General features: G+C 41.9%; 2 protein-coding genes across 3 annotated transcripts in view; one reads left to right on the top strand and one right to left on the bottom strand.

The window, feature by feature from the left end:
• csf1ra (colony stimulating factor 1 receptor, a) overlaps positions 1-18369 on the top strand; it is a 50479-nt gene extending 32110 nt beyond the window's left edge. Inside the window, exons 9-21 of one of the 2 annotated variants that reach the window (XM_084332454.1) lie at positions 1919-2112; positions 2689-2780; positions 4192-4318; positions 8102-8206; positions 9361-9471; positions 10159-10306; positions 12394-12473; positions 12731-12834; positions 13190-13312; positions 14230-14341; positions 14911-15010; positions 17437-17548; positions 18180-18369. In XM_084332454.1, coding sequence (XP_084188580.1) covers positions 1919-2112; positions 2689-2780; positions 4192-4318; positions 8102-8206; positions 9361-9471; positions 10159-10306; positions 12394-12473; positions 12731-12834; positions 13190-13312; positions 14230-14341; positions 14911-15010; positions 17437-17548; positions 18180-18332 — 1561 coding nt within the window. In that variant the 3' untranslated portion in view covers positions 18333-18369. Of the gene's footprint in view, positions 1-1918; positions 2113-2688; positions 2781-4191; positions 4319-8101; positions 8207-9360; positions 9472-10158; positions 10319-12393; positions 12474-12730; positions 12835-13189; positions 13313-14229; positions 14342-14910; positions 15011-17436; positions 17549-18179 lie in introns of both variants that reach the window. The other variant, XM_084332453.1, reaches the window with a different exon arrangement.
• A 5021-nt stretch (positions 18370-23390) lies between these two features.
• The window catches only part of hmgxb3 (HMG box domain containing 3), a gene marked incomplete at its 3' end in the record, with an annotated part of 29509 nt that continues 24977 nt past the window's right edge, over positions 23391-27922 (bottom strand). Inside the window, exons 19-21 of the mRNA XM_084331993.1 lie at positions 27796-27915; positions 24489-24698; positions 23391-23993 (exon numbers count right to left, since the gene is read on the bottom strand). Coding sequence (XP_084188119.1) covers positions 23391-23993; positions 24489-24698; positions 27796-27915 — 933 coding nt within the window. The remainder of the gene's footprint in view (positions 23994-24488; positions 24699-27795; positions 27916-27922) is intronic.

The raw sequence follows: 27922 nt of genomic DNA, 5'->3' as shown, positions 1-27922 counted from the left end.
AGTGTATGATGTATGTTAAATGGAAGGCACAGGCATAGAGACAGGTGTTAAGCAGGCTGTGATGCACAAGCTTAGAGACAGAGGTGTTTTGGAGGCTGTGATGTACAGGCATAGAGACAGGTGTTTAGCAGGCTGTGATGCACAGGCGTAGAGACAGGTGTTTAGCAGGCTGTGATGCACAGGCGTAGAGACTAGAGACAGGTGTTTAGCAGGCTGTGATGCACAGGCGTAGAGACAGGGGTGTTTCGGAGGCTGTGACGTACAGGCGTAGAGACAGAATGTTTAGCAGGCTGTGACATACAGGTGTAGAGACAGAGGTGTTTCGGAGGCTGTGATGCACAGGCATATAGAGACAGGTGTTTAGCAGGCTGTCATGTACAGGCGTAGAGACAGAGGTATTTTGCAGGCTGTGATGTACAGGCATAGAGACAGAGGTGTTTTGGAGGCTGTGATGTACAGGCGTAGAGACAGAGGTATTTTGGAGGCTGTGATGTACAGGCGTAGAGACAGGTGTTTAGCAGGCTGTGACCACTGATGCGTTGCTCATGGGACGAGGTTGCACTGCGTGCAACCAAAGTTTTGTGAGCAGAAGCGCGTGCACGCACACGCACGGATGTGCACGCGCATGCACACAGGAATGCGCTGCACTCGACTGATGTGCCAACTCGCAGTACCCACATGGCTACTTTGCATATCAATAGCGCCGGTCGTCAGGTGTTACATTCCATTCGTAGAGGCAATTAGGCACTGTTTTTAGTCTGTCCTTATGCGAGGGAACATTTATGCGCATGCGCGGGAGCGTCATTAGCGTGGCGTCATTAGCGTGCGTGCAACCAGTGTTGATATGAGCATCGCAACACTGGCTGTGACGTACAGGCGTGGAGACAGGTGTTTTAGCAGGCTGTGACGTACAGGCGTATAGAGACAGGTGTTTTAGCAGGCTGTGACGTACAGGCGTAGATGCATGTGGTGGAACTGGAGAGGTTAATCATGCGCATGGTCAAATCTTCATGGTTGATACAAATCTATTGTTAAAACATGACTAATCAAATACAATTTAGGTTAGGAGTTCAGTAGAGGACTTGACTTTCTCTGCCCAGGAGAATGGGTCAAGCCCCCCCCCCCCCCCCCCCCCTCATTCTGTGGGTTTGCCTTTTAAGCTATCTGGGAGGAAAGTGGGTGGGGGAGGGGTGACCAGGTGAGGTGAGAGGAAAGTAGAATATAGAGGGATGTTAACAAAAGGCCTTGAAAGGAAATTCCACACAGCTCTGCGTAGGAGTGTGAGCTTTGACAGCTGTGCTCTTCAATATTGCTTGGATAAGTAATATTATCATTTGGAGCAATATGCTCGGGGGCCTTTTCCCATTAAGGGGGCTTTTAACGTTATGCACATAGCCTATGTATCCTCAACCTCTTCTATTCTTGCTTATTTTGTGTCAGAAAAATAACAGTTTGCTTAAGGGGGGCTTTTGTCCCATAGTACCCTACTTTTACACTTTTAATATCAAGAACATTAACAGCTGGAGATGTATATACTGTGTATTATATACTGTGTGTATATATATATATATTAGGGATGCTCGATATTGGCTTTTTTACCGATACCGATATTCCGATATTGTCCAACTCTCAATTTCCGATACCGATATCAACCGATACCGATATATGCAGGGTTTCCCCGTCCAAAAAACTGAATAATTTCAGGTAACTAATAATTTCACTGGATATATATAACAAATATTGTTATTGTTTTTTTTCTTTTTAAACCGATACCGATATTTTCCGATATCACATTTTACTGCCGATATCGGCCGATAATATCGGTCGGCCGATAATATCGGACATCCCTAATATATATATATTCTCCAGTCTCCAGCTGTTATTTATATATATACTGTATTTGTCTTCCTATGGGCAGGTGCAATGAGAGCGCCACAGGGATGCCAGTCCCCCTCAGGGCCCCTACGGTGGAGGTGCAGAGGGAGGAGTACGGGGCGGTGGAGGTGGAGAGCGTCCTGACCGTGGGACTGTCCCACCGCAGGATGACCGTGGAGTGTGTGGCCTTCAACCTGGTCGGCGTCGGCAGCGACACGTTCGCCGTGGAGGTTTCAGGTGAATATTGACAATCGGACCGATCGTACTATACGCAGTCAAGTCGGGGTGACAGTGGCGCGCAGGAGGTAGAGGGTGGTCGTCTGGTAATCAGGAGGTTCCCGGGTTCGATTCCCCACTCCTCCCGGGTAGCATGTCGAAGTGTCCTTGAGCAAGACAATTAACCCCTAATTGCTCCTGATGAGGAGGTTGGCCCCTTGCATGGTCGCCTCCGCCATCGGTGTGTGAATGTGTGAGTGAATGTGTGAGTGAATGTGTGAATGTGAGGAACAAAATTGTATATATACAGTATATATATTTATATATATAAATGCGCTATATAAATGCGCTATATACAGTAAATGCGCTATATAAATACACTGTTTATTACCATTTAAGTCATTATTGCCGTCGTTCTCAACTTGTCTTTTGGGAAACGAGAAAAAGCTTAACACAAGTAATCAGGATACATATTGTTAATACAGTAGAGAGGATATGGATGAACCTGGGTATAACATACATTGTACAGTATGTGTGGAGGTAACAAACACTCCTAAACGTACCACTTAGGTATTTTTTACTGTACTTTCTGACCAGATAAGCTCTTCACCTCCACTCTGAGTGGCGCAGCAGGCATTCTGACCGTGCTGCTGGTGTTGTTGGTCTTCCTGTTGTATAAGTACAAGCAGGTATGGGCTCTGTATACCTGCATACTTACATAGACGTGAAATGAAAGCAAGGTCTGATGTATATTGTGCCAGTTAGGGTACCTTATGTCTACTGCACCTGTGTATACTGTATGCTTTACTTACTCTGTATATATTCAGATTCTAAGTGTTATTGACCATATTTATTGTAACGTATAATATCATCTGCACCTTTGATTACACTGCTTACCTGCTCATATGCTTGTATTCAGAGTTAATTATATTGTTTACACTGTTTATTTAGATTTTTACTATAATTGTATTGCATATATTTATGTCTTCTATATTACCCTGCCCATACCTGTACCTCCCCTGCCCCCCTCCCCATGCTGCTATGACACCTGAATTTATAAAGGAATATCTTATCTTATCTTATCTTATCTAACACTTGTCTTATCTAGCACTTAAAACAAGTCTGCACTAGACTTGTTTTACGTGCAGACTTGTTTTAAGTGCTAGATAAGACAAGCATTAGATAAGATAAGATAAGATAAGATATTCCGGTAACACTTTATAATAACACTCAGTTATAAGACATTTATAAGGTATTTGTAGATAGTTAACTAATCATGAACAAATCATTTATATACATTCGTAAATTATTATTAAATAATTTATAACTATATTTGTATAACATTTACAAATTAGTTCTACATTATCTATAACTCATTATCAACATTGTTTGTACTTGATTTGTTCATAATTAAATAATGTTGTTTAATGTGTAGTAGTAACACATTTGTAGATGCTTTGAAAAATGGATATGAAAAAAACGACTACTGTACCTCCATTTATTTGTTCATGTTCAACAAATGATTTGTTAAGACATTCATAAAACATCTATAAATCATTTGCAGATGCTATTGTGTGCCCTAATCTGAAGTGAAGCCTATTCATCATTAACAAATGTCTAATACAGTTAATTATTTGTTTACTTTTTCATCACCTGTTACAAATGTTGTAGACAGCTTTCGGATACACCCTTCTTTGTGACATCAAACAGTGACAGATTCAAGGCTTCACAATAATTTAATTCAAACTTTATTCCGGACTCAAGGTCCATATAAAATACAGGACAATACATAGAGCAAAATACATATAAAACACCATAAAAAAAATTATTTTGCTTTCTTATTTCCCAGTCCCTTCAAATCATTGAATGTCCTACTTCTATTTAAAATTAAGGTAATTGTAAAGTTTGGTTTGGTGGTTCTTAAGTCCATTTACAATTAGGAATAGCCATAAATAATAAATACATAAAAAATAAACCAACCTTTGTATTTCCATTGTAAATGGAAAAGTGAACTTCAATACTAATATTTTTTGAGAAATCGTTCAAAATCACACCAAAATGTGTTTTTGTATTGTTTTCAATGTCAACTTCCCCATTCAGAAACCAAGGTATGAGATCCGATGGAAGATCCTTGAGGCCAGAGATGGCAACAACTACACCTTCATCGACCCCACTCAGCTGCCTTACAACGAGAAGTGGGAGTTTCCCCGGGACAAGCTCAAACTAGGTATATCATGGTTTGAATTGTATTATATCATGTTATGTGGTACCATGGCAATACATGACCTTTACCACGGCAATACCATGGTCAATTATTTAGTGGTACCATGTGTGACGAGCCTGGTGGGGTTCAGACTCGCCACGGTTCAAATACAAACAAATTCGAATGTCCACACAAGAGCAATATCAATCAATACAAGTATTTATTGAATTCAAGGCAGAATCCAGACGGAAAAAGCAAAAGAATGGTCGTGATTCAGTCCAAGGGTCAAAAACACAAAACAGGCTCGACGCAGGGGCGTATCTAGACCAAGCACTCTACTGGGGCACAGGGGGGCACTCAGGGATGCCGATTTTTCTTGTGCCGGTTTTGGAAGTTTTTTGGGCGAAAATGGGCGGATTTTGTAACTATTTTATTTTTAGCCAGTTCTTTATTAGTTTTAATTTGATGTGTACATGCTGATACATGTCATACAAGTAATATTCATACTTGTGTGGTGTACGCGTTTTGATTACTCACCCAATATGTGTGTGTCTGGTGAACATTATTGGGATTTTAAAACAATAAAGCCATAACCATTTATGTAAAAATACTTAATACTTAACATAATATGTTAACTGTTATCTCAATTACAACCAATATAGACAGCATAAACAGTATGGTTAATATTAGCCATTTATCTCAGCTAGATCACATTTATAAATACAAGTGCTATTTGTTTTGTGTGATAAAAAATGTAAAACAGTATGAATGAAACAAGGTGGGGCAGACAGTGAAGGTACACAGTGAACCTTTTTGCTTCATATTTATCATGTTTACTTGAAACTAACTATAGTATTATTGTAACTGAGGGGTTACAAAACCCTGACTGTATTAAAGATTGTGATAGATTAAACCACTGCGAGTTATGTACTTTAATTACTGGCCAGACAGTACATCAAATATAGATGGTGAACACCCACAAGAACACGGCATTGACAAAGAAATAGTATTTGAGGGTAATTTATTATTATTATGCAACATTGGGTTACAGAATGAGAATTAGGGTCGCGCTTGTATGGCGAAGAATATGCGTAAAGTCAGTCAATAGCATGAGTCACTAAGAATAGCAGGAATCCTACGATGGGTCTAAGTTGACACCACCTGTCGTATAATAGCAACTATATAAGGCAACACTGGTACCGCCTGGAGACAATGGGTTCCCTCCGGGGGTGTAAGGCCTGGAGGGTAGAGGAATGTTCGGGTACTCAGTCTGATTCAATGAGGAATAAAGAGACTCCAGGTACAGGAGTCGGTCCTTGTAACTCCCTTGATCAGCAGCAAAGCAATAATTGTAATCCAAATGCTCGATAGCATTGATGACAGTTAGCCAGCCTCCGTCCACGAGGCCAGCCCGAGTTGTAATCCTCACGAGGTTGAATCCCAAACGATAGTGGAAATCAACGATGCTCTTCTCCGGGTAACACGTTCCAAATCAATATAATCCAACCAGTAATGGTTCTGCAATCGCCGACGCCGATTCTCCTGTGTACATGTCCAACGGTTCTCCGCCTAGGACTCCTCGGGTGTGGGCGACGTATTTAGGCCACACACCCTGGCTAAGTACACCAGCTAAAGACACGACGAACCGCTGGGTAATGCTACACACGAACGAACTGTGGCCGCACGATATACAATAAATGAACGACTATTTACTTCACATTAGATTAGGTCGAACTCGACGTTACTGCATTAAACTCTGACACTTTACTATTCTATTCGCACGTGGTTCTCAACGCTCTGTTAGACGCAAGGTTGCTCACTTCACTGCACGTTGACTCGGGATGAACAACAACTCTGCGCACCTGCGCTGTATATATACTTAAATGAATATCTAGTCCCAAACCGCAGTCTTTGTCTGGTATCAATACGCTGTCTCCGGGCATGTCCTGACATGCCTGAACTTGTCTTTGAACCTGCCGTTGGGGGCCTGCGCGCTGGCGCCTAGGGGCGCTGTCCAATAAGGAGAGCGAATATTACTCTGGTTTGAACGCAGGTAAAGGGATATTCCGTGTATATATATAAATAATATACAAAGTATATCAAACAATAAAGGTAGATTCTCAGTTTAATCTGGCCCTTCACAACAATTATACTATTGAGCTTTTATGCATGCTGTTTACAGTTGTGGTTCTCTTAGCTACCTTACTGTATTTGCATGGAGTTTTTTTCAACTTTTTTTGAGCTACCAAGTCGGACTCCATTGAACTGGTGGTTGTCTGTACCTACCTGCTTCCAGTGGTGCTATCGGTATCCTATTATTATGCAAAGTCTAGGTGATAGATAAGTGCCGGGTACTTGGCGCACGGCGCTACGAGTCCAGTGAAAATTGTGAACGCATTTTTGTGTGCGCGCGCATGCACATCCGTGCGCGATTGCGCGCACTTCTGCTCAGCAAACTGCTAGGACGGCGTGGTACCGGGTGGTACCACCACTGCATCCCTGCCTGCTTCCATCTCCTCCAACACCGGCACATCTGCTCAAGCTCCCGCCGTCAGCGAGACATCACCCGGATACTCCCGTCCATCCAGCACCACGGCTGTGTTGACATGCTACAATATCTCGCCCCGCAACTGCATAAACTGAACAACTGCACAATTCCAATATGCATCTCTGTCATCAAACAACTAGGACTTCTACACCGACCCCGCTATATTCACAGAAGCTCCCGAAGAAAGTTTGTTCGCTCCCAGCCTGGTTCACAACATCACATCCATCTGGTCTGCTCGCACTTCCACTTCCGCATTCCCCCAACAACGTCATCTGAACACTGGATCTACACTGGATCTAGTAGCCCTGGTAACACCGCGATATCTGCACGCTACCACCAGCACGACAGCGCTCACTTTTTTTTCTTTTATGGGGACATAATATTGATCACTGGGGCACAACTGATCAACACTGGGGCATGTGCCCCAGTGATAGTGGTCTAAATACGCCGATGGCTCGACGACAGAAAAAGGGATTAAGATAAGATAAGATAAGATATTCCTTTATTAATCCCCTTGGGGAAATTCCAGCGACACACACATACAGCTCATCGTCTCATTAATAATAATAACAACATCACAATCATTACATTTTTTACAGTAACAATGGCACAGCATAAATTCAAACAGACATTGTTCACTATTCAGGGTAGTCGTCCGGTCCAGGGTCAGTACACAAGGGGGTTTCTCAGCCAGTCCAGGGTCCAGTACACAAAGAACACCTACTCGCCTTCACCTCGCCTCTCACTACCTCTCACCTTCACAACTCTGAATACTACAATCTCTCTCTCTCAATAAACAACAACTCCAACCTCACCTCCGCTCAACTTACTCCTAACTAACCTAGTGTATTTGTAGTGTGTGGGTATGGGCGTGTGCACGTGAGATGTGGGTGGACTAATGATGCGCAGGTGTGTTCTATCAGTACTAATCTCAGCTACCTAATTTACTCTACTCCTTCCGTGGCAAAAGTATCACCCATCCTTCACATATCCATGAGAGGGGGGTTGGGGGGGGTGAGATCTGCCACACATGGTAAAACTGAATGAATCATACTACCGTGATACGTTTCTGTTTTTGGCTGCTAGTACTTACTATTTAGCCCACTTCTTATTTCCAGAGCACAAGACAAACACTAATTTAGAAAATGGACACAACATCCCTAAAATGCAAAACAGGCTTGTCTTTATTTACCCTGATAATAATGCTTTGTAATGCTTCATTCTTTAAAATGTTCTGCATGTGACCCCCCCCCCCCCAGGGAAGATCCTCGGTGCGGGGGCCTTTGGAAAGGTTGTGGAGGCCAAAGCCTATGGTCTGGGAAAGGAGGACAACGTGCTGCGCGTGGCTGTCAAGATGCTGAAAGGTCAGATGATAGAACAACCTGTTTGTTTAAACAAGTAAACCAGGGAGACCGGTTAAACAGCCATGTTTTAAAAACCTGAAAAATAAATAACATGGTATAACATAACATAATGAACGATCATTACATGTATATAGTGCTTTCTTCTAGGCAGACTCAAAGTGATAATTTTTTACAATGTAGGGTTGTAAATAGCCTCCTTCACCACCACTGTGTAGCACCCAACCTTGGGCTATGCAGGCTCAATGGCTGCCATACACTGAAAGGCTCAGGAGACAAGGAATGATTAAGGGGAGGGAGGGATGATTAGATGGCCTTGATGTCAGAGACCTGCTTGGGAATTTGGCCAGGAACGTCTTTGCGATACATGCCCTGGGTTCGACCGAAGTCGGGACCTCGGTTTAACATCTCATCCGAAAGGACGGCACTCGCAGTCTGTATGGTGTCCCTATCACCGTAACAGGGGCATTGTTACTGACAAGTCCAGTGGACAGAGTGCAGAGTGTTCCCTGCTGGACAACAACAACACTTTCCGACAACGGCCTTGACCGGGGCTCAAACCGGTGATCTTCCGCTCATGAGTCCGAAGCTCTACCCATGTAGCCACGCTTTTGGTGGACGCTTTTATCCAAAGCGTGAGCCTCACCATACCATGAGTGCTTTAAAGGAACACACCAACATTTGGGGAAATTAGCTTACCGTCTTCTCCAGAGAGAGACAAGAAGATAGATACCAGTTTCCTCTCTGTGCGTTCAGTAGAAAGCTATCTGGCTGTATGTTAGCCTAGCTTAGCACAATGAATGGAAGCGGACATGGCCGGTTAGCCTTCGGGAGAGGTGTTAGTTGGACAATGCCTAGGCTAACCGGCCATGTCCGCTTCCATTCATTGTGCTAAGCTAGGCTAACATGCAGCCAGATAGCTTTCTACTGAACGCACAGAGAGGAAACTGGTATCTATCTTCTTGTCTCTCTCTCTGGAGAAGACGGCAAGCTAATTTCCCAAAATGTTGGCGTGGTCCTTTAACACAGGTGGCCCTTGAATGTGTTTCTAGGGTATTTATAGCCCACATAATGAAATCAGAACACAGTCCAGGTAGTCATATATTGTGGAGCATGGCAGAGGGTTGCTTACAGTCTTGTGCGGTCTGTGTCTGCAGCCAGTGCCCACTCAGACGAGAGGGAGGCTCTGATGTCTGAGCTGAAGATCCTGAGCCATCTGGGACAACACAAGAACATCGTCAACCTGCTGGGGGCCTGCACACACGGAGGTCAGACAGTCTTTTTTTTTTTTTTTTTTTTTTTTAATACTTTATTTCTCAGTTTACTATAGACAAGAACAGACAAACAAAAAGGAGGAGACAGAACAAAAATAAACAGACATAACAAAACTAAAAAACTAAAAAGACTGCCAGACAGGAAAATAAAATAACAGTGTGACTTAACTCAAAGCATTACAGTGTGTTGTATAGCCAGGTGTTACAAGGTGCAGGTCAAACATGAGATATACAGGGGTGAGTCTCTGCAGAATGCAGTTATTTGTCCTTCAGATAGTCAATGAATGGGCTCCATATGTCCAAAAACCTGTTGTGCTCTTTGGATCTGTAATAGCGGATCCTCTCCATCTGTATGATTGTGATCATTTCATTGAGCCATTTCTGGAAACACGGGGTGTAGGTGATTTCCAATCGGTTAGAATAATTTTTTTTTGCGGCTACCATGCCGAGCATTAGTGTCTGTTGTTCCTCCCTCGTGTACCTTAAGGCGGTCTCTGAACACCCAAAGAGTGTGGCAGTGAAAGGGTTAACCTTCTGTAGTGTGTGGTAGTGAAAGGGTTAACCTTCTGTAGTGTGGTAGTGAAAGGGTTAAAGACATCATGAGACTTGATAGGTGAGAGGGAATTCTTGTTTCGACCGCATCCGATGTTTAGTTGATCAAAACGAAAATGTCTTCCTCAGGGCCGGTGCTTGTGATCACAGAGTACTGTAGCCACGGTGACCTCTTGAACTTCCTGCGCACGAAAACAGAGACGTTCCTGAACTGCGTCATGAGCATCCCTGAGATTGTGGAGACCAGGGACTACAAGAACGTCAGTCATCAAAAACAGTACGTCAGAAGGTACGCAGTGCTAACTAACTAATGGGTCAACTCTCTAGCAGGGCCGTGCAGAGACCTTTAGAGGGGCAGGTGCTAAACATTTTAAAAGGGTAACGTGTCTTTTCAATGATTCTATTTGCTAAAGTCTCAGGATCGTATAGTGGATCGCTACTGTAACTCTGCTGATTGTACTCACACGTTGTTCAAATGTCTTATAAATGATTTGGAGTCGGAGCCAGGCGCTTTAGGGTACAAAGACAGTCTCGCCGTCGTTTATTGGAAGATCCAAAAACAGCTTAAAGTTCTCGTTAACTTTTCTATTCTATAATCAGGACTCGGCAGCACGTCTCGATTGGATAGGTTTTCAGCATAGGTTTGGGGGTCGTCTCAAGATGATGTTTTCTCCGTGCCTTGACGTGGTCTCCTGGTCTCCGTGGTTGTGTGTTTTTCAGGTCTCAGATCTGTGGTAAATATAGGACTCAAAACCCCTCCCCCAGTGGTCGAGTCCCTGAGATGTGCTTTCACATGCCAAGGACTCCAATGTGATTGGCTTTACCACTCTAGGAGACTGTCTTCCTCTCCAAATAAGGAGGTGAAGTGACTTATTTCGGGCCGTTTTCAAGGACTAAACAGTTATTGTTTGATCAAAATATATGAGTGAATACTTTGTTTAACAGATTGCAGAATGGGTACAACACAGCACAAGCACACCACTTTGCCAACAGGATTTAGCTTTGTAAAATCCCTTTTTCAACGTTTTACATCAGGGCACACACACTACTTTTCAACAGATGAGAAACATAGTTTTATTCTAGTTTTACTTATTGCTTTTTACTGTTATATTTCCAGATTGTGCTCGACTATCTACTCCTTTATAATTCAGATTTATAGATCATTGCGGCCAGTTTCTTATAACAGTCTTGTATACTGTTTGATGCAAATCCCTTTTTTTCATGTAATGTGTTTTTATGAGAACAGGCCCTTACTGTTGTTTTTACTTATTTTAAGTTCTAAATCCTGTTTTATTTAATTTAGTTTCTCTCTAGTGATGGCTTTTTAACTATCTTTAACTAGAATCTTATTTTCTTTTGATAGTGATCTATATTAATTATGGCTGTTTTTCCTTTTACGCCTGAGTCAATTTATTCAACTTCTCAGTGGACAATCAGTCCATTTCTTAGTCTCCTTGTGCTTGCTTTTCCTTAATTTGCCCTTTATTTTTATCAGTTGATTAATAACTTGCTTTTTTAGAGTTTTAACTTTCTACATTTGTAAGTCATTAACCTGTGTTTTTACCAGCTGCACGCTATTTCCTGCTATCTCTTCCTCAATCTATAGCACCAACTGTCTTACTGTCCTTAAGCTGTCACAGAGGGGGGAAGGTTGCACTTTGCACTTTTTACTTCTAGAATAGGCTTTATGGCTACCGACCTCGCCAGGGGGGGTGTGGGGACACAGTCATCTTAACCATTAACCAAAAGTACATTCCTTGCTGTTCTGTCCTGACCTGTCCCTGGTATGGATATCTAAAGTGTCATTTCTTCCTTAAGCTGTGACCATGTCTCCTTAAAAACCCTAACCTTACTTGTACCATACATTTTTGATTCAATTAATTTACGACAAGGGCACATGTATCAAAATGTTAGAACACCAACTACAGCGTAACGTGACCAGCCAAACAATAGCATTAGCAACCAATATTCAGAGAATGTAACACGGAACGTAACTGCATCATACTATATGATTATGCCTTAGAACAGTTTGGGATTTATCAAAATGTATTATAGATTTCTATTGGCTAATGGGCCCGTCATTCCAAGAGGGAGGGCGACGCGTCACGCAACACAACAGAAAACCATGCACCTCAGACAGACAGGCATTCAAATATTTATTTTTATTTATAATAATTAAAATGATTCTTGATGAGGACCATGGGCATTGCTCTTTACAAAAAAAAGATTACGGTATAATAATAAAAAGAAAATACCCACCAAAAGCCCCCCCCCCCCTCTGCACATGCCTGAACCAGTCCATGCGACCTCTCTCGATTTATGTGTATGCATCTGTCTGTCTGTCTGTCTGCCTCTCTTTCTCAGTGACAGTGGTATCTCCAGCGTGTCCTCAGGAAGCTACCTGGAGATGAGACCTGGCCAGCAGCCCGTCAAATCATCTCATGGTAAATCCCTTACAGTCACAGTGGTAAATAGGTAAATCCCTTACAGTCACAGTGGTAAATAGGTAAATCCCTTAGAGTCACAGTGGTAAATAGGTAAATCCCTTAGAGTCACCGTGGTAAATAGTTAAATCCCTTAGGGTCACAGTGGTAAATAGGTTTGATGGTTCCAGAGTAGCTTCCTGTGGCTCGTTGAGTATGCCAGTTGTTAGGTATTAGTCCCTTTATTTGAGTGGTGTGTCTTCCTGGTTCATGCCTAGACTCTGTGTGTGAGGAGAGTGGTGATTGGCCAGTGGACATTGACGATCTGCTGAGGTTCTCCTATCAGGTGGCTCAGGGCCTTGACTTCCTGGCAGCCAAAAACGTAAGTGACTGTGTTAATGAGAGGACTTACACACACAACTTCTACATGTATGTACGCCGTCGCAGTCATAATTATGCAAAAAAAAACGCATTACGTCATAGCAGCCGTTGCAATGTCAGAATGCGAAGGCGGACCAAAAAAACCTGTTTCACATAAGAGAACAATTACAGTTGTAAGAGACGACATTGTCGATTGGGTATATGATTCAGCTTTACAGTTTGAGATTATTTTTGGTCTCGACTCTCCATGCTGTATTCATATGGATAGAAATGTGAACATTGCAGTGGCTTTAATAGGTCTTCTGTTTAGAAAGTACGACTAAAGATTGTGAGCGACTGTACATCTCTTCTTTCAGTGTATTCACAGAGACGTGGCCGCTAGAAATGTCCTCCTGACCGACCACCGAGTGGCCAAGATCTGTGACTTTGGCCTGGCACGTGACATCATGAACGACTCCAACTATGTGGTGAAGGGCAACGTAAGAAAGCATCAGCCAGCATTACCATCTGATTTGTTCGTGTCAGTGTGAGCCGTTTCCATCCGGAGCAAATTCAATCTAGCATATAGTCATAATGTGCTACTGACAGACAGCGGTGGAAAGTAAACTCTTTAAGTAATTACTGTACTTAAATGAGTAGGTTCATAGAAAAGAGCGCCCGGAGGCATTTCATCGACGCACAGCCCAATACACAAGGTTTCAAATGGTGCTCGATACCGCCGCCTGGTAGGATGCGGCCGGTATTGCACTTTAGCGATCTCAGACTCAGCCCCATGATAACACCAGGCTCCCTGGATGGATAATGAATGGAAATATCGAATAAAAGAAATAACGATCAAATAACGTGATTGGCGTTCAACGGTTGTCGGACAAACACATAAGCGCTGTCGGCTTCCAATGAGTTAAAGACCAAAACATATTTAAACCTGGTGCTTATTAAAAAACTAAACATATTTAAACCTGGTGCTTATTAAACAAACAAAACATATTTAAACTTGGTGCTTATTAAAAACCCAAACATATTTAAACCTGGTGCTTATTAAAAAACAAAACATATTTATTGTTATGCCAGAGTGCACTTATAATTTTCCAGGAATGACTAACGATCAATAACTTATTCAGCATAAATGACTGATCAACTAAAAAAAATCAGAGATGCTAATGACTGATTAGTCGACTGATCAACTAAGAAGGGGCAGCCCTATTCTGACCATAAATTATGCACATTTTCTTTTTTTATATATGATTAAAAGGGACCATCCCCAAACATTGGGTTGACAGCAAAGTAATTTCATGCTATCTCTTTTCACAGTAGGCTAAGTCATTTATACTTTAAAGTCATATTTAACTGATATTATGGTGCACATTGTTTTGTCCCCTTCACCCTGTGTGTTTAGGCCCGTCTGCCAGTGAAGTGGATGGCTCCAGAGAGCATCTTTGACTGTGTGTACACTGTCCAGAGTGACGTCTGGTCCTATGGCATCTTGCTGTGGGAGATCTTCTCTCTCGGTTAGAGAACACTCAAACACACACACAACATATATGAATACTGACTTACATCTGGAGTTCATTAACATTTATATAGTTTGTTTGTAGAAATAATTCATTCCGTTTTTTTTTTTTTTTTTTTATATATTTTGAGTTTAACTCTTTCACTACCACACAATAGAGAAGGTTAACCCTTTCACTACCACACTACAGAAGGTTAACCTTTCACTACCACACCTCAGACGGTTAACCTTCTATAGTGTGGTAGTGAAAGAGTTCACCCTTTGTAGTGTGGTAGTGAAAGGGTTAACCTTCTATAGAGTGGTAGTGAAAGTGTTAACCCTTTGTAGTGTGGTAGTGAAAGGGTTAACCTTCTGTAGTGTGGTAGTGAAAGTGTTAACCCTTTGTAGTGTGGTAGTGAAAGGGTTAACCTGCTGTAGTAAAATGGTTAACCATCTCTAGTGTGGCAGTGAAAGTGTTAACTATTTGTATTGTGGTAGTGAAAGGGTTAACCTTCTGTAGTGTGGCAGTGAAAGTGTTAACCCTTTGTGGTGTGGTAGTGAAAGGGTTCATGTTGCTGTTGTCATCAGGTCAGAGCCCCTACCCCAGTATGGCTGTGGACACCAGGTTCTACAAAATGGTCAAGTGTGGCTATCAGATGTCCCGACCAGATTTTGCCCCTCCAGAAATGTAAGTAAAAAATACCTTCTTACTATCTTTTACTATTATGTACTAAGCTACTATGTCTATACTATCTACTATGCCTATACTACCATGCACTCAGAGTGAAGCACTCAAGTTGGACACTGCTAGACGAACAATACCACTTACCCTTAGCTGCCAGAGGTGTACCCCTCCTGCTGACTTGTACACAATTTGTAAGTGGCTTTGGATCAAAGCGTCAGCTATAAATGACTCAATGTAAATGTAAGCAGGTCAAACACCGATCCACATTAAACACATCACTGATACTTGCTCAACAATACTTTCAATAAGGGGCGACAGTTTCTCAGGAGGTAGAGCGGTCGTCTGGTAGTCGAAAGGTTCCTGGTTCGATTCCCGCTCCTCCCGGGCAGTGTGTCGATGTGTCCTCCTTGAGCAAGACACTTAATTGCTCCCGATGTGCAGGTTGGCTCCTTGCATGGATAAAAGCGCTATATAAATGCACCATTTACCAATAAGTCTTTTCATAAACATTTTAGCAAAATTTACCAAAACATGGCATTTTTCTTTGATATAGGCCTACAGTATATCTTTTTTTTTCTCAATAAAACTTCTGAAATAAGAAACATGATGAATTACATGCAGTTAAGTTTTTCAGATAACTTGGCTTGTTTTTCCCCCGTCCATGCACTAAGCCTTAAAGGAACATGGCAACGTTTTGGGAAATTAGCTTACCGTCTTCTCCAGAGAGAGACAAGAAGATAGATACAAGTTTCCTCTCTGTGCGTTCAGTAGAAAGCTATCTGGCGGCATGTTAGCCTAGCTTAGCACAATGAATGGAAGCGGACATGACCGGTTAGCCTAGGCATTGTCCAACTAACACCTCTCCCGAAGGCTAACCGCTCATGTCCGCTTCCATTCATTGTGCTAAGCTAGGCTAACGTGCAGCCAGATAGCTTTCTACTGAACGCACAGAGAGGAAACTGGTATCTATCTTCTTGTCTCTCTCTGGAGAAGACGGTAAGCTACTTTCCCAAAATGTTGGCGTATTCTTTTAAAAACCAAATCTCCCCTCCCACAATTTACCAAGCCACTAAAAGTCAAGTCAAGTCAACTCAAGTCAAGTCAAGTCAAGTCAAGAGTTTTATTTGTCACGGCATACGGATATACAATGAAATGCGGGTGGTCTTGCCCGCAACGATGTGCAATTGGTACAACATATAATAGAATCCAATACAAAAAATGTGTGCAATAACAGGTAGCAGGTAACAATAAATGTTTGCAATAACGGGTAACAGTTAACAGTTAACAGTAGTAGTAATAGTAGTGCAATACACTGTTACTGTTGCTAATACTAATTTAAGTCTGTGTGTGCTGATTGGCTGAGGCTGTCACACTACCCGGAATAACTGGGCCATGGAGACACAAGACACATCATCTGTTGTTCTGCTGTGTGGCAGTGAGTCAGGCCTCAGTTCTGCTTGTTAACCACATGATCCGGGAGCAGGGGGCCCATTTCACCGCCGCCAGATAAGACTGTAGGCACAAGGGGGTTTATGAAGGGGGCTGTGATCAAACTGCGTCACCGTCACCATGCCTCTTTATTTGTCTAATTTGATTTAATACAATCGATAGGCAACAGTGGGATTGTCTTGGGAAGTATAACAGTGTGTGTGTATATATATATATATATATATATATATATACTGTATACACACACACTGTTATACATTGTTAAGTAAAGTAAATTTAGTTAGTTCGACCAAAAAATCTGTAGGGGGGGTCCTGTGAGTCAGTGCGAGTATCTAAAAAGTGTCTCATGGCTGTCATGCCTTGGTCATGGGCAATACTGGTGTACAGAGCTTCTACATCCATTGTCATCAAGTAGGTCCAAAATTTCAAATTGCCTTGCTCTTTGATTTTATTAAGAACATCTGTAGTGTCCTGCAAATAAGCTGGAAGCGTTGGAAGTAATGGCTTAATAAAAAAATCTACGTATTTTGATATAGGTTCAGTTATGCTATCGTTCCCTGAAATCACTGGTCTCCCTGGTGGTTCAGTAAGGACAAGGTTCTTATGTATCTTAGGCAATAAATAGAATGATGCCATACGAATTGTATAAGAACTTAAATTCTTGGTCAGAGATAAGGTTATCATATTTCGACCTATAGGAAATCTTTAAGTTCTTCTGCTAATATAGTTGACGGGTTAGAAGTAAGAGGGAGATTAAGAGTCGTGTCCTGAAGTTGTCGGGACGCCTCCTTAGCGTATTGTTCTAGACCCCAAACCACTATGGCTCCTCCCTTGTCGGCTCTCTTAATGACAATATTTTTGTTATCTGAAAGTTCTTTTGAGTTGGGAGGAAAAAAGAAGTTAAATACATGTTTGTTCACTAATCACTAATCACTTAAGTCACATTTGTTCCATTTCAATAACACACACTCTCTTTACAGGTACATGATCATGAAGATGTGCTGGAATCTGGAGCCCACGGAGCGTCCGACCTTCAGTAAGATCAGTGAGATGATAGAGAGACTACTGGTGGAGCTGCCTGAACAGGAACAGGTAAGGGGCTTGGCAGTGCAGGTTTTGGCCGTGCTAGCAATTCTCCAGAGCATGGGTTCCCTAAACGCAACATGTCACTAATAAGGATCATGACATGTGTTATTAATGCTAAAGTTACTTTAATTTATTTGGATGGGACAATGCTAAATTAATGAACACCATGTAGTGTAAAAATGGCCGGATTTAGCACGAGGCAAATTTCCATCCGTTGTCCCCAGACATTAAAACAGGATTCATAAAAACAGTAAGAAATGTACAAATACATAAAAACAACACATAAAAACAGTAAAACATTTACAAATATATAGCAGCAATACACAAAAATACTAGTGGCTAGAGATATCTCACATGTGGTCACATGACTGGTTGGTCTTTTGTTGCCCTCTAAAATAAGCAAGGGTGGGACTTTCCCTTATGGAAATGGGGAGACTGTTCCATTTGGGAAATGTATTTAATATTCATATTTATTATTTGTTTTATTTCACTATATAGTATATTGCTATGCACTTTGTTAATTTGTTTCGGCTAATAACAATGTTTTCTGAAACACAGATATTACAGATTCTAACTCTAAGGTAGCGTGTCGCCGTCTTAAAACGGTGTTCAAATAAAACGAACCCCCTTTCCACAGCTGATGTACCAGAACGTACAGCAACAGGACATTGGGGGTGAAGCGTGTAACGAGGAGCCCAAGTGCTGCGAGGAGGGCCCCTGTGACCAGTCATGTGACCATGAGGAAGAGGAGCAGCCTCTGATGAAGACCAACAACTACCAGTTCTGTTGAAGAAGGCCCGACTGACTGCCCGTCAATCAAGCAGGAATTCTGGATTCGTCGATAAAGGGGGGGGGGGGGGGGGGTTACGCACGCAGATTGTTCTCGAGTTCTTCAGAGATTGATTCGGCACTGAAGCAATTTTTTACCAGCCGTGTCTCTGCCTGCGAGACAGACGGGCAGCCGAAGGAGCATGTGACTGGTTCCTCTGCAGACCGTGACGAGAGCTCGTCATATCTAATGCTGACCTCTGACAGGGACGGCGACAACACGTCAACAGATGACGCGTGTAACCAAAGCTATATATCTTAACATAATATTACCCCTGGTACTTATTCATTCTCCCGACTGCTAATTGTTTGCCTTTGTTGTACATTTTAGGGAATCTGACGTTTGAATCTGATGAAACTAAAAGCAAGCTACTGTAAATCCAGTAGGATACGGGTTTGTTCTTTACCCTGGCGATGATCTCTATTATATACTGTCCACAATGTTTTTTTTTTTTTTTTTTTTTTTTTTAATTGTGGTGAATAGAAAAAATATATGATTTCACTTTTGTCAGCAGGTTCACTTTCATATATTTTTTCCCCCATTGCGTCTGGTTTTCAGAGGAAGCGACCACCAGTCAAAACCACTGGATTCAAAACTCATATGTATGTGAGGTGTTCACAATCTAAACTGTAGTCTTAATGTAAAAACAACTCAAGTGCTTTTCCTTGGTTTGAATATGTCAAAGCAATCACTGAAGGCATAGCGCTGCTTTTTAAGTATGAAAGAACGTTTGTATTTTTCCTCATCTCAATACATTAGTCAAAGCTTATTTCTTGTAACATTGTCACAATACCGGCTGGTTGATTGTTCCCCTTCACTCCAGCTAATTAGTAAAAAAGTATAGGGTAGTCTATACTACAGCAACAGGGAATATGCTACTGATAAAACTGAACTGACCAGGGAAATCCGTGTAGCCATTATGGCTCAGATGAAAGATGTATTATTTTTGACAGTGTGAAAGCTACCAACTAGTACTGAATGTTTTTTGATGTAAGCTTTATAAATGCCTATACAGTATGTAGCACTCAGCCAACACTGCCAACTGTGATGAGTACAGTATTTCACATGAGAGCCATATGGGAAATATAACCAAATATCCCATTAATTGATCATTTGTTAAGGAATCAGCTGTTTCAGTTGTGCCTACTGCTGAATGAGACAGGCAGGAGATGTCTATATGATATTGTATATATTACCATGTACTGTAAATCAACAAATGTATCTTTTTTCACTTTAACGTTTTAGAGTAGATAATAGCACATCATTCATTCATAGATAATTAGATTTTTTGTGTTTTATTGTAACTCTAAAAGGACCCAATCAATGTAAGATCTATCGTATCATTGGAAAATTGCAGTGGTGCTTCAATAAAGCTGTACTCTTGATGTCTGGGTTTTGGATGCCTAGTGTTTGTGTGGATCTAGCTGTCAGGAGTGCTGGTTGACCAGGGTTGTTACCTGAAGAAAAAAGTCTTCAGATTACACAAACCATTCGTATGGATTACCATTTGTGATGTCATACCTAGGACACAATCAATTAGCTTTAATTTTCTTTAACTTTCCTTTTTGTAGCCAGGAACACTATACCGTCTAATCTACTGCCCGGTTTACACATTTTATTTGATCCTTTTGTTGAGGTAGCCAAAATTTGATGTGTGCTACAAACCTGTTCAATATAAGGAAATAATGAGGTTCTAGAAAATCAATAATTGAAACCTTATTTAGGCTTGTTTCTTCATTAAAAATAATTTTACAAACATGTTCCATGGATTCAAGGAGATCATGCGATTGTTCACATTTCATGCTAAGCAAAAAAAAAACATTGAGTTATACTGAAGCTTTTTCTTTTAGCATTGCAGTTCTGTTACTGTTGTGACCACAACTGGGAACAAACAGATGTCCCCAAATTATCTTATCCCCAGTTCCCGTTTTCTCTCAAATAATGCCTTCAATACATTTCCTCTACTCAATTCCACACTAGTGTCAGTAAGTGTCAGATTGCACAATTCTAAAACCTTTTCGCAGGAAGTGGGAATCCCACAGCAAACGCCACAAAAAACAAACTAAAAAATATTTCTCTGTTTACTTTCTTTGAACGAAAGACATTTCTTCCCCAAAAGTAATAGAGCTTGGCATTTGCATCTTTTTACACCTCAAGCATTTGCAACAACTGGTTGCAACACAGTTACATAGTCAAGCATTTTCAAGTATTTTCTTTTCTTTACATGCTGGCTACTGAGGGGTTGATGGTGACCCATCTCCAACCCTGCCTTCTTTTCTTCAAGCCTCCAATCATCTGTTGCTTCCATCGGACAAACGTTACAGTTATGATTGGAGGATCAAGAAAAGAGCACAGGGCTTGAGATAAGTCAATTGATTGTGTAGATGTCAATAGACCAATGTTCCATGTATCTGCCCCTGTGGTCGACATCAGTCAGTCCCCCTGATGTGCCCCATAGTGCAATGCGTCAGTTTCCACTTCGGTTAGAAACTAGCAAATAGAGCCAGGAAATATTAGATGTGGAAATAAGTCTAATGCTTGGTATTGTCAAATGTTTAGTTTAACACTACCATTTAGAATCTGACATTAGCTGTAATGGTATTTAGCTGTTTGGTAGCTAACGTTAATGTTATCACACACTAGTGAACAGCAAAAGTACATGTTAAGACTCTTTGCATTGTGGGGTAGATCAGGACTAAATGACATGAAACATGGGGCAGATACCTTTGTCCAATGAGAAAATATTGCAGTCCAAAATAAAAACAAAGGCCATATGGACTACAAATCCCATCATCCACTACATGATAGGAGCCTACAGATATATATCCGACCGGCATCGTGTCATCCGCACCGATCTGTGATCGCCACATCTCTTTTTTGGGGGGGGGAATAATTTGGGGACAGAGGTTAGGCAGCGTTTGTTCACAAACTACAACTTCAGGACAAAACAAACAGATTTGAAATCACGCAGAAGACGATCAAGTCCCAGAAATACTCATTAGGCTAACTTACCTCTTAGCTTTAGGTCACCCGGAGATTCATAAGCGTATGTTGTGTATGTCATAAATGTCATTATGAATTGAAAATGGGGGACCCTGATGTAAACAAGACGAAAGTCTTTCTCTGGTCTGCATCCCCTTAACAATTGTGTGTATTGAGCTGTACTGTACCCATTCTGCAATCTGTTAATTAAAGTTTTCAATCAATCAATCAATCAATTGGAGATGGAGAAATATCCTGCAGCTGAATGGGGAAATACCATAGAGATGACTCAAGTGCTGGGATGTGCCGGTCTGATGTATATACTACGATTTGTCACCAATCACCATGCTTAGAAAAACTAAAAGTCCAAAGGCAACAAGTGGTAACAGAGGTCAAATATAAAGCAGAAAGGTCTGATCATAAGAGTATTAAAATACACGTATTAACTATATAATTAGCTCTATGGTTACATATAGTATTAGTGTATATTATAACTATGTATGATCTGATGGAACATTGTGATTACATTCTTTTTAGTCATGGGAAATGAAACTATTTTAAAGTTCTGTCTTCTTGAGTTTTACCTTCATTCTCAGATTGAACTTGGACATGTTATTTAGGCTCTGTGTGCAAGACATAAGACATTCATTTTCACCATCTTGTTGAGTTTTACCTTCTTTCACACAGTGAATCACCTCAAATACTTTAAATGTCTTAAAAGAAGCCCCCCCCCCCCACCCGACCCCCCAGCCCAGAGGTTGACCTCAGGCCAACTGTAACGCCATCTGTAACGCAACCATATTTCATCTGGGTTTCTAAAGTGTGAACATCACTCTGTACTTAAAGAAAATGTTACTACTCTCTAGTCTACAACTACAAAGGATCACTTCATACATTATTATCCAGCAGTGTATTTTCTCATATCAGCTAAACTTGCCATCTTCCTATATTTAAAATGATGCTCTTATGGTGTAGGCTAGACCTATATACTGTATTAGGGCTGGGCAATATGGGAAAAAATATATATCATGACATACAGTAGGACTGTTTATATATATATTATACACATACATACATGCTTACATATAGAAGACCATATGTCAGATAATCCAATGAATGTTCATCATAGTGGAATTTTCGTTCTCAAATATATCGGGAATAATTTTATGAGAAATCAGATTTACTTTTTATAATTCATTTAGACAAAAGTGTGTGTCCCGATTCATTATATATACATATATATTATACATACATGATACGATACACAGGTAAGACAATAAATATGATTATGATAAATGAATGTATTGCCCAGCCCTACGCTGTATTAGCCAGAGCCACTGTGAGAGCATTAGCTCCCTGCTCCACAGAGTCAAGAGAGAACTTGTCCACAGAGAGTCAAGAGAGAACTTGTCCACAGAGAGTCAAGAGAGAACTTGTCCTCAGAGAGTCAAGAGAGAACTTGTCCACAGAGAGTAAAGAGAGAACTTGTCCTCAGAGAGTAAAGAGAGAACTTGTCCTCCGAGAGTAAAGAGAGAACTTGTCCTCAGAGAGTAAAGAGAGAACTTGTCCTCAGAGAGTAAAGAGAGAACTTGTCCTCAGAGAGTAAAGAGAGAACTTGTCCTCCGCTGCGTCCTCAGAGAGTAAAGAGAGAACTTGTCCTCCGCTGCATCCTCCGAGAGTAAAAATAGAACTTGTCCTCCGCTGCGTCCTCAGAGAGTAAAGAGAGAACTTGTCCTCCGCTGCGTCCTCAGAGAGTAAAGAGAGAACTTGTCCTCCGCTGCGTCCTCAGAGTACAGAGAGAACTTGTCCTCCGCTGCATCCTCCGAGAGTAAAGAGAGAACTTGTCCTCCGCTGCGTCCTCCGAGAGTAAAGAGAGAACTTGTCCTCCGCTGTGTCCTCAGAGAGTCCACCCATCCAAGTGGTGCTTGAGACTCAGGGCACCGCCTTTTCCTTGTGCAGTCTGTCCATCACCTTTTCAGGGGAATCATCTCCTCTTCATAAACAGTCCATCCATCCGTCCTTCCTTCCATCCTCTACTCAGGGCACCACCACTTCATACACAGTTCCCCCTTCCACCGCTCCTTCCTCCACCTGTCTCTCCATCGCATCCCCTTCCTCCTCCTCCTCCTCCTCCTCCTCCTCGGTGTTGATCTGCGCCACGCCCAGCCTGTAGAGGGCATCCCTGATCACCACCTCGCCAGGCTGACAGGCCTTCAACACCTGGCTGATCTGCTGAGTCACAATGTCCCTGCTGGCCAGGAAGTCCACCAGGCGGTTATACAGGTAGTAATAGGCCGCGTTGTCGAAGGCCATGCGTTGCTGATGCATGCAGCTCGCCAAGGACCCCGCCTCCGCCCCTCCTGATAGCGTGTTCCCGTCGCCGTCCGTCGCCTCCTCCTGTTCCTTCTCCTCTCCCTGCCGCTGCATCTCCAGCTCAGCCACCAGGCCGGCGTAGGGCTCCAGCTCTTTGCAGAGGCCCATAGCGTGGTGCTCCAGAGGGTGCTGGGGCTCAGACGCCTTGGCCGGGTGCACCAGCCAGCGGTTAGATGACTTGGTGATGGGGTGGATCAGCTGGTTCTCCCCCACAGAGGATAGGTCGGCGCTGTAGGGCTGGTCTTGCAGCTCTACACACGACACGTACTGATGGGTAGAGAGGTGAGGTCGTATGAGACAAACACCGGCATTCGAGGCATTTGATTGCAGACATTATTGGGTCACAAATGGCAGGTGATTGTTATCAAATAGCAGGAGATTATCATTAAATGACAACCGTGGCCAAAGAGCTGCTGGCATTGCGCCACATTACATGACAAAACACTTCCCAAGATGTCAATAGAAGGCTCCTAGTGAAAAAAAAATACATTGAACCTTTAACACGATGTTGACACCACTAACCTGTGTTTACAACACAAAAGAACACACACCATCATTTCGCCCGTAAACACAATTAATAACTACACAGTTTTGGACTGTTGGCCACTGACCAGCTCCACTGAAGCTCCATGCCAGGCTCAATGGCCCCTTGATGGTAGGTGTTGCAAGAGGCTGGTCTATGGATTTAAACTGGCAACCTTTAAATCACACACACACTTAACGTCTAGGCTGCCTTCTCTCATTCATACGCCCGCTACCCACCTCTGGCTTCTCCATGGGGTCCGAGAAGCAGCCTTGGTTTCTGCCCCACATCTGAGACGCAAGCTCTGGGTACTGCATGTCGGCACACAGCGCCACCTGGCGGGCGGAGTCGGTGACGTAGACGGGGGACCAGTACCGGGAGGACAGCAGCAGATCCACGTGGTCTCGAGCGGTCTCTCCCCGCACCATGTACTTGGAGCCACACACAACCTGGAGGAGAGAGCAAGGGAGGAATGATGATGAGCACATTTCTGGGACGCTTTATGGATGGACAAAAAGAATAATAATAGGGCCTGACTGTGCGCTTACAAAGAATCCTGGACTGATCAAAAAAAAAAAATTACAATATATTTAATATGCATTATATATTTAGTAGGGGTGTAACAATGCATCGATGCATCGAAATGCATCGATCCTAATGTGACGATTCAACTGCATCGATTTGAAAATGTTAGAATCTATTAGAATCGATTATAATTTAAATAAAAAAAAAAAAATATTTAGTGTATTGTTTTTATTGACCTATATTCCATTCATGCTGAGTGAATCAGATCCCCCAGCCACATTTGTGTATTCAACATTGTTTGGGGAATTAACTGATAGAAAATTAATCGAATCGAAGTCAAATGAAGAGATTTCATGATGCATTGAATCGTTGCCTGAAGAATCGTAATCGAATTTAATCGTTGTGAGGTCGCATCGTTACACCCCTACTATTTAGCAAGTTCAATTTCTTTTATATGTCATATTGTTATCCCTGTAAACTCTGTGCGGTGTAGAGAATGTGACAAATGGTGTCACCAAAGATGTTCAGGTTTGGAAAATCTGAGGGGAGTGAGGGATTTTAGATGCCCCACGTGTGAGAGGGAAGAGGAGGAGGTGGTTGGAGATGGTGGTCTAGTGGTGGGAGGGGAGGTGCTGGAGGAGGTAAAGCAGTTTTCGCTATCTGGGAGATGTGATGGACTGTGAGGCGGGAGTGGAAAGGATGGTGAGGGCGAGAGTGGCGGCGGCGTGGAGGAAGTGGCGGGAAATGAAATAATTGGAATATTTTTTCTCCAGACTCATCGGCCACAGGTAAGAGGAATCTAACGTTAATTCCAGCTCGATTGTCCATTTATTTCATTGCAATCCATCTGATCAACGTATGATGTCGTACTAAAGAAAGCCGCTACTGACAATCAAGGCATCATAAACGACCCCCCCCCCCCCCCCCCATTTCCTTCACGCATGATGGAACATAATGTATACCGATCATATGCATTTGAATTTTTTTATGTAGCATGTATAGGGACGAAACGCCAATCGATTATGTATAATATGCATCAGGGCCTATAACTCGCGTTCTAGGAATTACTGCAGACCACTATAAAAACATACTGATACTTATATTCACGACGGTATTAAACGACAATGTATGAATGGAAAAATATACAGTAACGTTCCCACATCTGGAACGATAGATACCCGATGTTGAACAGGCCATAGTAATGTCGATATAGCTATAATATTTAAAAAGTTATAGCCCTAGGGCGGTCAGGTGGCGTAACGGAGATTGTGTCCGTCACCAAACCCCGGAGCGGCTAGATTCGCCTGTTCGAATCACAGCTCCGGGGTTGTCACCAGCTTGGCTCGCCGTTCACACTAATACAATTGGCAGTATTAGAGGGTGGGAGAAGCTGGCAGGGTGGGTCCGGGTCGTTGTAAACAGCGACTCCTACAGTTCGATCAATAAAAAAAAGGTTATAGCCCTGCAAAGAAGGTGAGCGACTCCATAGGCTTACAGCACTGGCAGTAGAGCTATAAGATGCTCAAACTGCGTGGCAGAGATTGTGTTAATGAATATAACTCATCAGTTTCATCAACATAAATAATCCAATAAGGGCACGGTTGGTACGAAAGTGATGATGACGTCTTGATTAGATGGAGCGCCGGGTGCCAAGCGGATGCAGATAGGCTACATCATCTATGATAAATGTTTTATTAAAATCTTTATGACTAGTCATATACTATAATAGTATAATACTATAATATTAGTGTAGCCTAATCTTTATCTGCAACTGTGAAGAAAAGCCCCATCGGTTTAAACAGAATGAATAGACACATAAAAAAAATTACAAAAAATAAAACAATTAATTATAAAAAATACAAAATTCTAATGTTGATTTAGAATTTGAATGTCAACATTATCTTCGAAGCATTTGGTACAGCCCTAATAATTACCTAAGTAATTATTTTTGCCAAATTGAGATTTCTGCCTAACTGTACTCTCCTCACACTGCTGCATGGCCCTGGCTTAGTGCCTATGTCCTCAGCCAATCAGTACGCTTGTTAAGTAAAAAAATCCCCATCTGCCTAACTCACTCATGTGACTTGTGCATTTTAACGTTACATACACAGACAGCGATTTTTGAAAACTTGTTGATACACCTTGTGGAACTTATTTTCAAAATTAAAAACTCTTACACATTTGCTGGAAATGTGTCTTTTCTTCTTTTCCAAAAATCTTGAAAAATTACTTAGGCACTTTTCTTATGAGGTATGGAACGATAATGTGTGTTAACACAAGGTCAACGGTGCAATGAAATGTGTTGGACGAGAGAACAGGTCAGCTCAGCAGTAGGAGCACTGGACGCATTAGAGCACTAGTCATATGAAAGTAAAATAAAGTAAGTAAAAAAGAAAATATGATAAATAAAAGATATATATTTTTAAAGTTAATAAACATGGAATAACATAAGAGATAACATTATGTACATATATGAAAATGAGGATTTGTGTGTGAAAGTAAAAGTAAAAGTGTATATAACAACAGTACTACTGCACAAGTGGTATGAGATATGAGAGACTAGAATGAGCCAATGAGGCAAACAGAATGTGACTATATGTTGACACATTGGGTTACACATTGGGTTACACAGTGAGGACTGTGTGAGAACAGTATTGCACTTGGAGTAAAAAGAAAGAAGAGGAGTTCTTCCTCAGATAGTGCATTACATCACAAATGCAAAACCTCTCAGAAAAAAAGGAAAACGCCTATATTTGCGTATCAAGGCAAGAATGACATGGAACCCCCATGTCAAAAAGACTGGTACGGTCAATGAATGCTCTTCAGTTACTTTTTACCGGGTCATTATATGCTGCGCACTCATGTTTGTTTTATGCAGCGTATGTGGCCAAAGACACGTTGCATCTTGTGTGAAGAATAGTTCTATTGTTCTGTATTCCTGTATAAAAAAACAGCCCTTTGTGAAAGCTGAACCTTGCTGATCAGGTGACTGGTTGAGGGAAGAGACGTTGCTATTTTTACCTTGTGGGGGCAGATCTTGGACAGCTTGCCTGCCGTGTGGAGTGGAAGTGGCTGGGGAGTAGTGGAGAGACCGGTCTGGACACTCGTGTACAGGGAGATCAGAGAGACCAGCAAATCATTCTAACAG

The sequence above is a fragment of the Notolepis coatsorum genome (assembly GCF_963971535.1).
Source record: "Notolepis coatsorum genome assembly, chromosome: 16".
Classification (NCBI taxonomy): Eukaryota; Metazoa; Chordata; class Actinopteri; order Aulopiformes; family Paralepididae; genus Notolepis; species Notolepis coatsorum.
The sequence above is the reverse complement of the archived record's forward strand: the minus strand, read 5'-3'. Positions and strand labels throughout refer to the sequence as shown.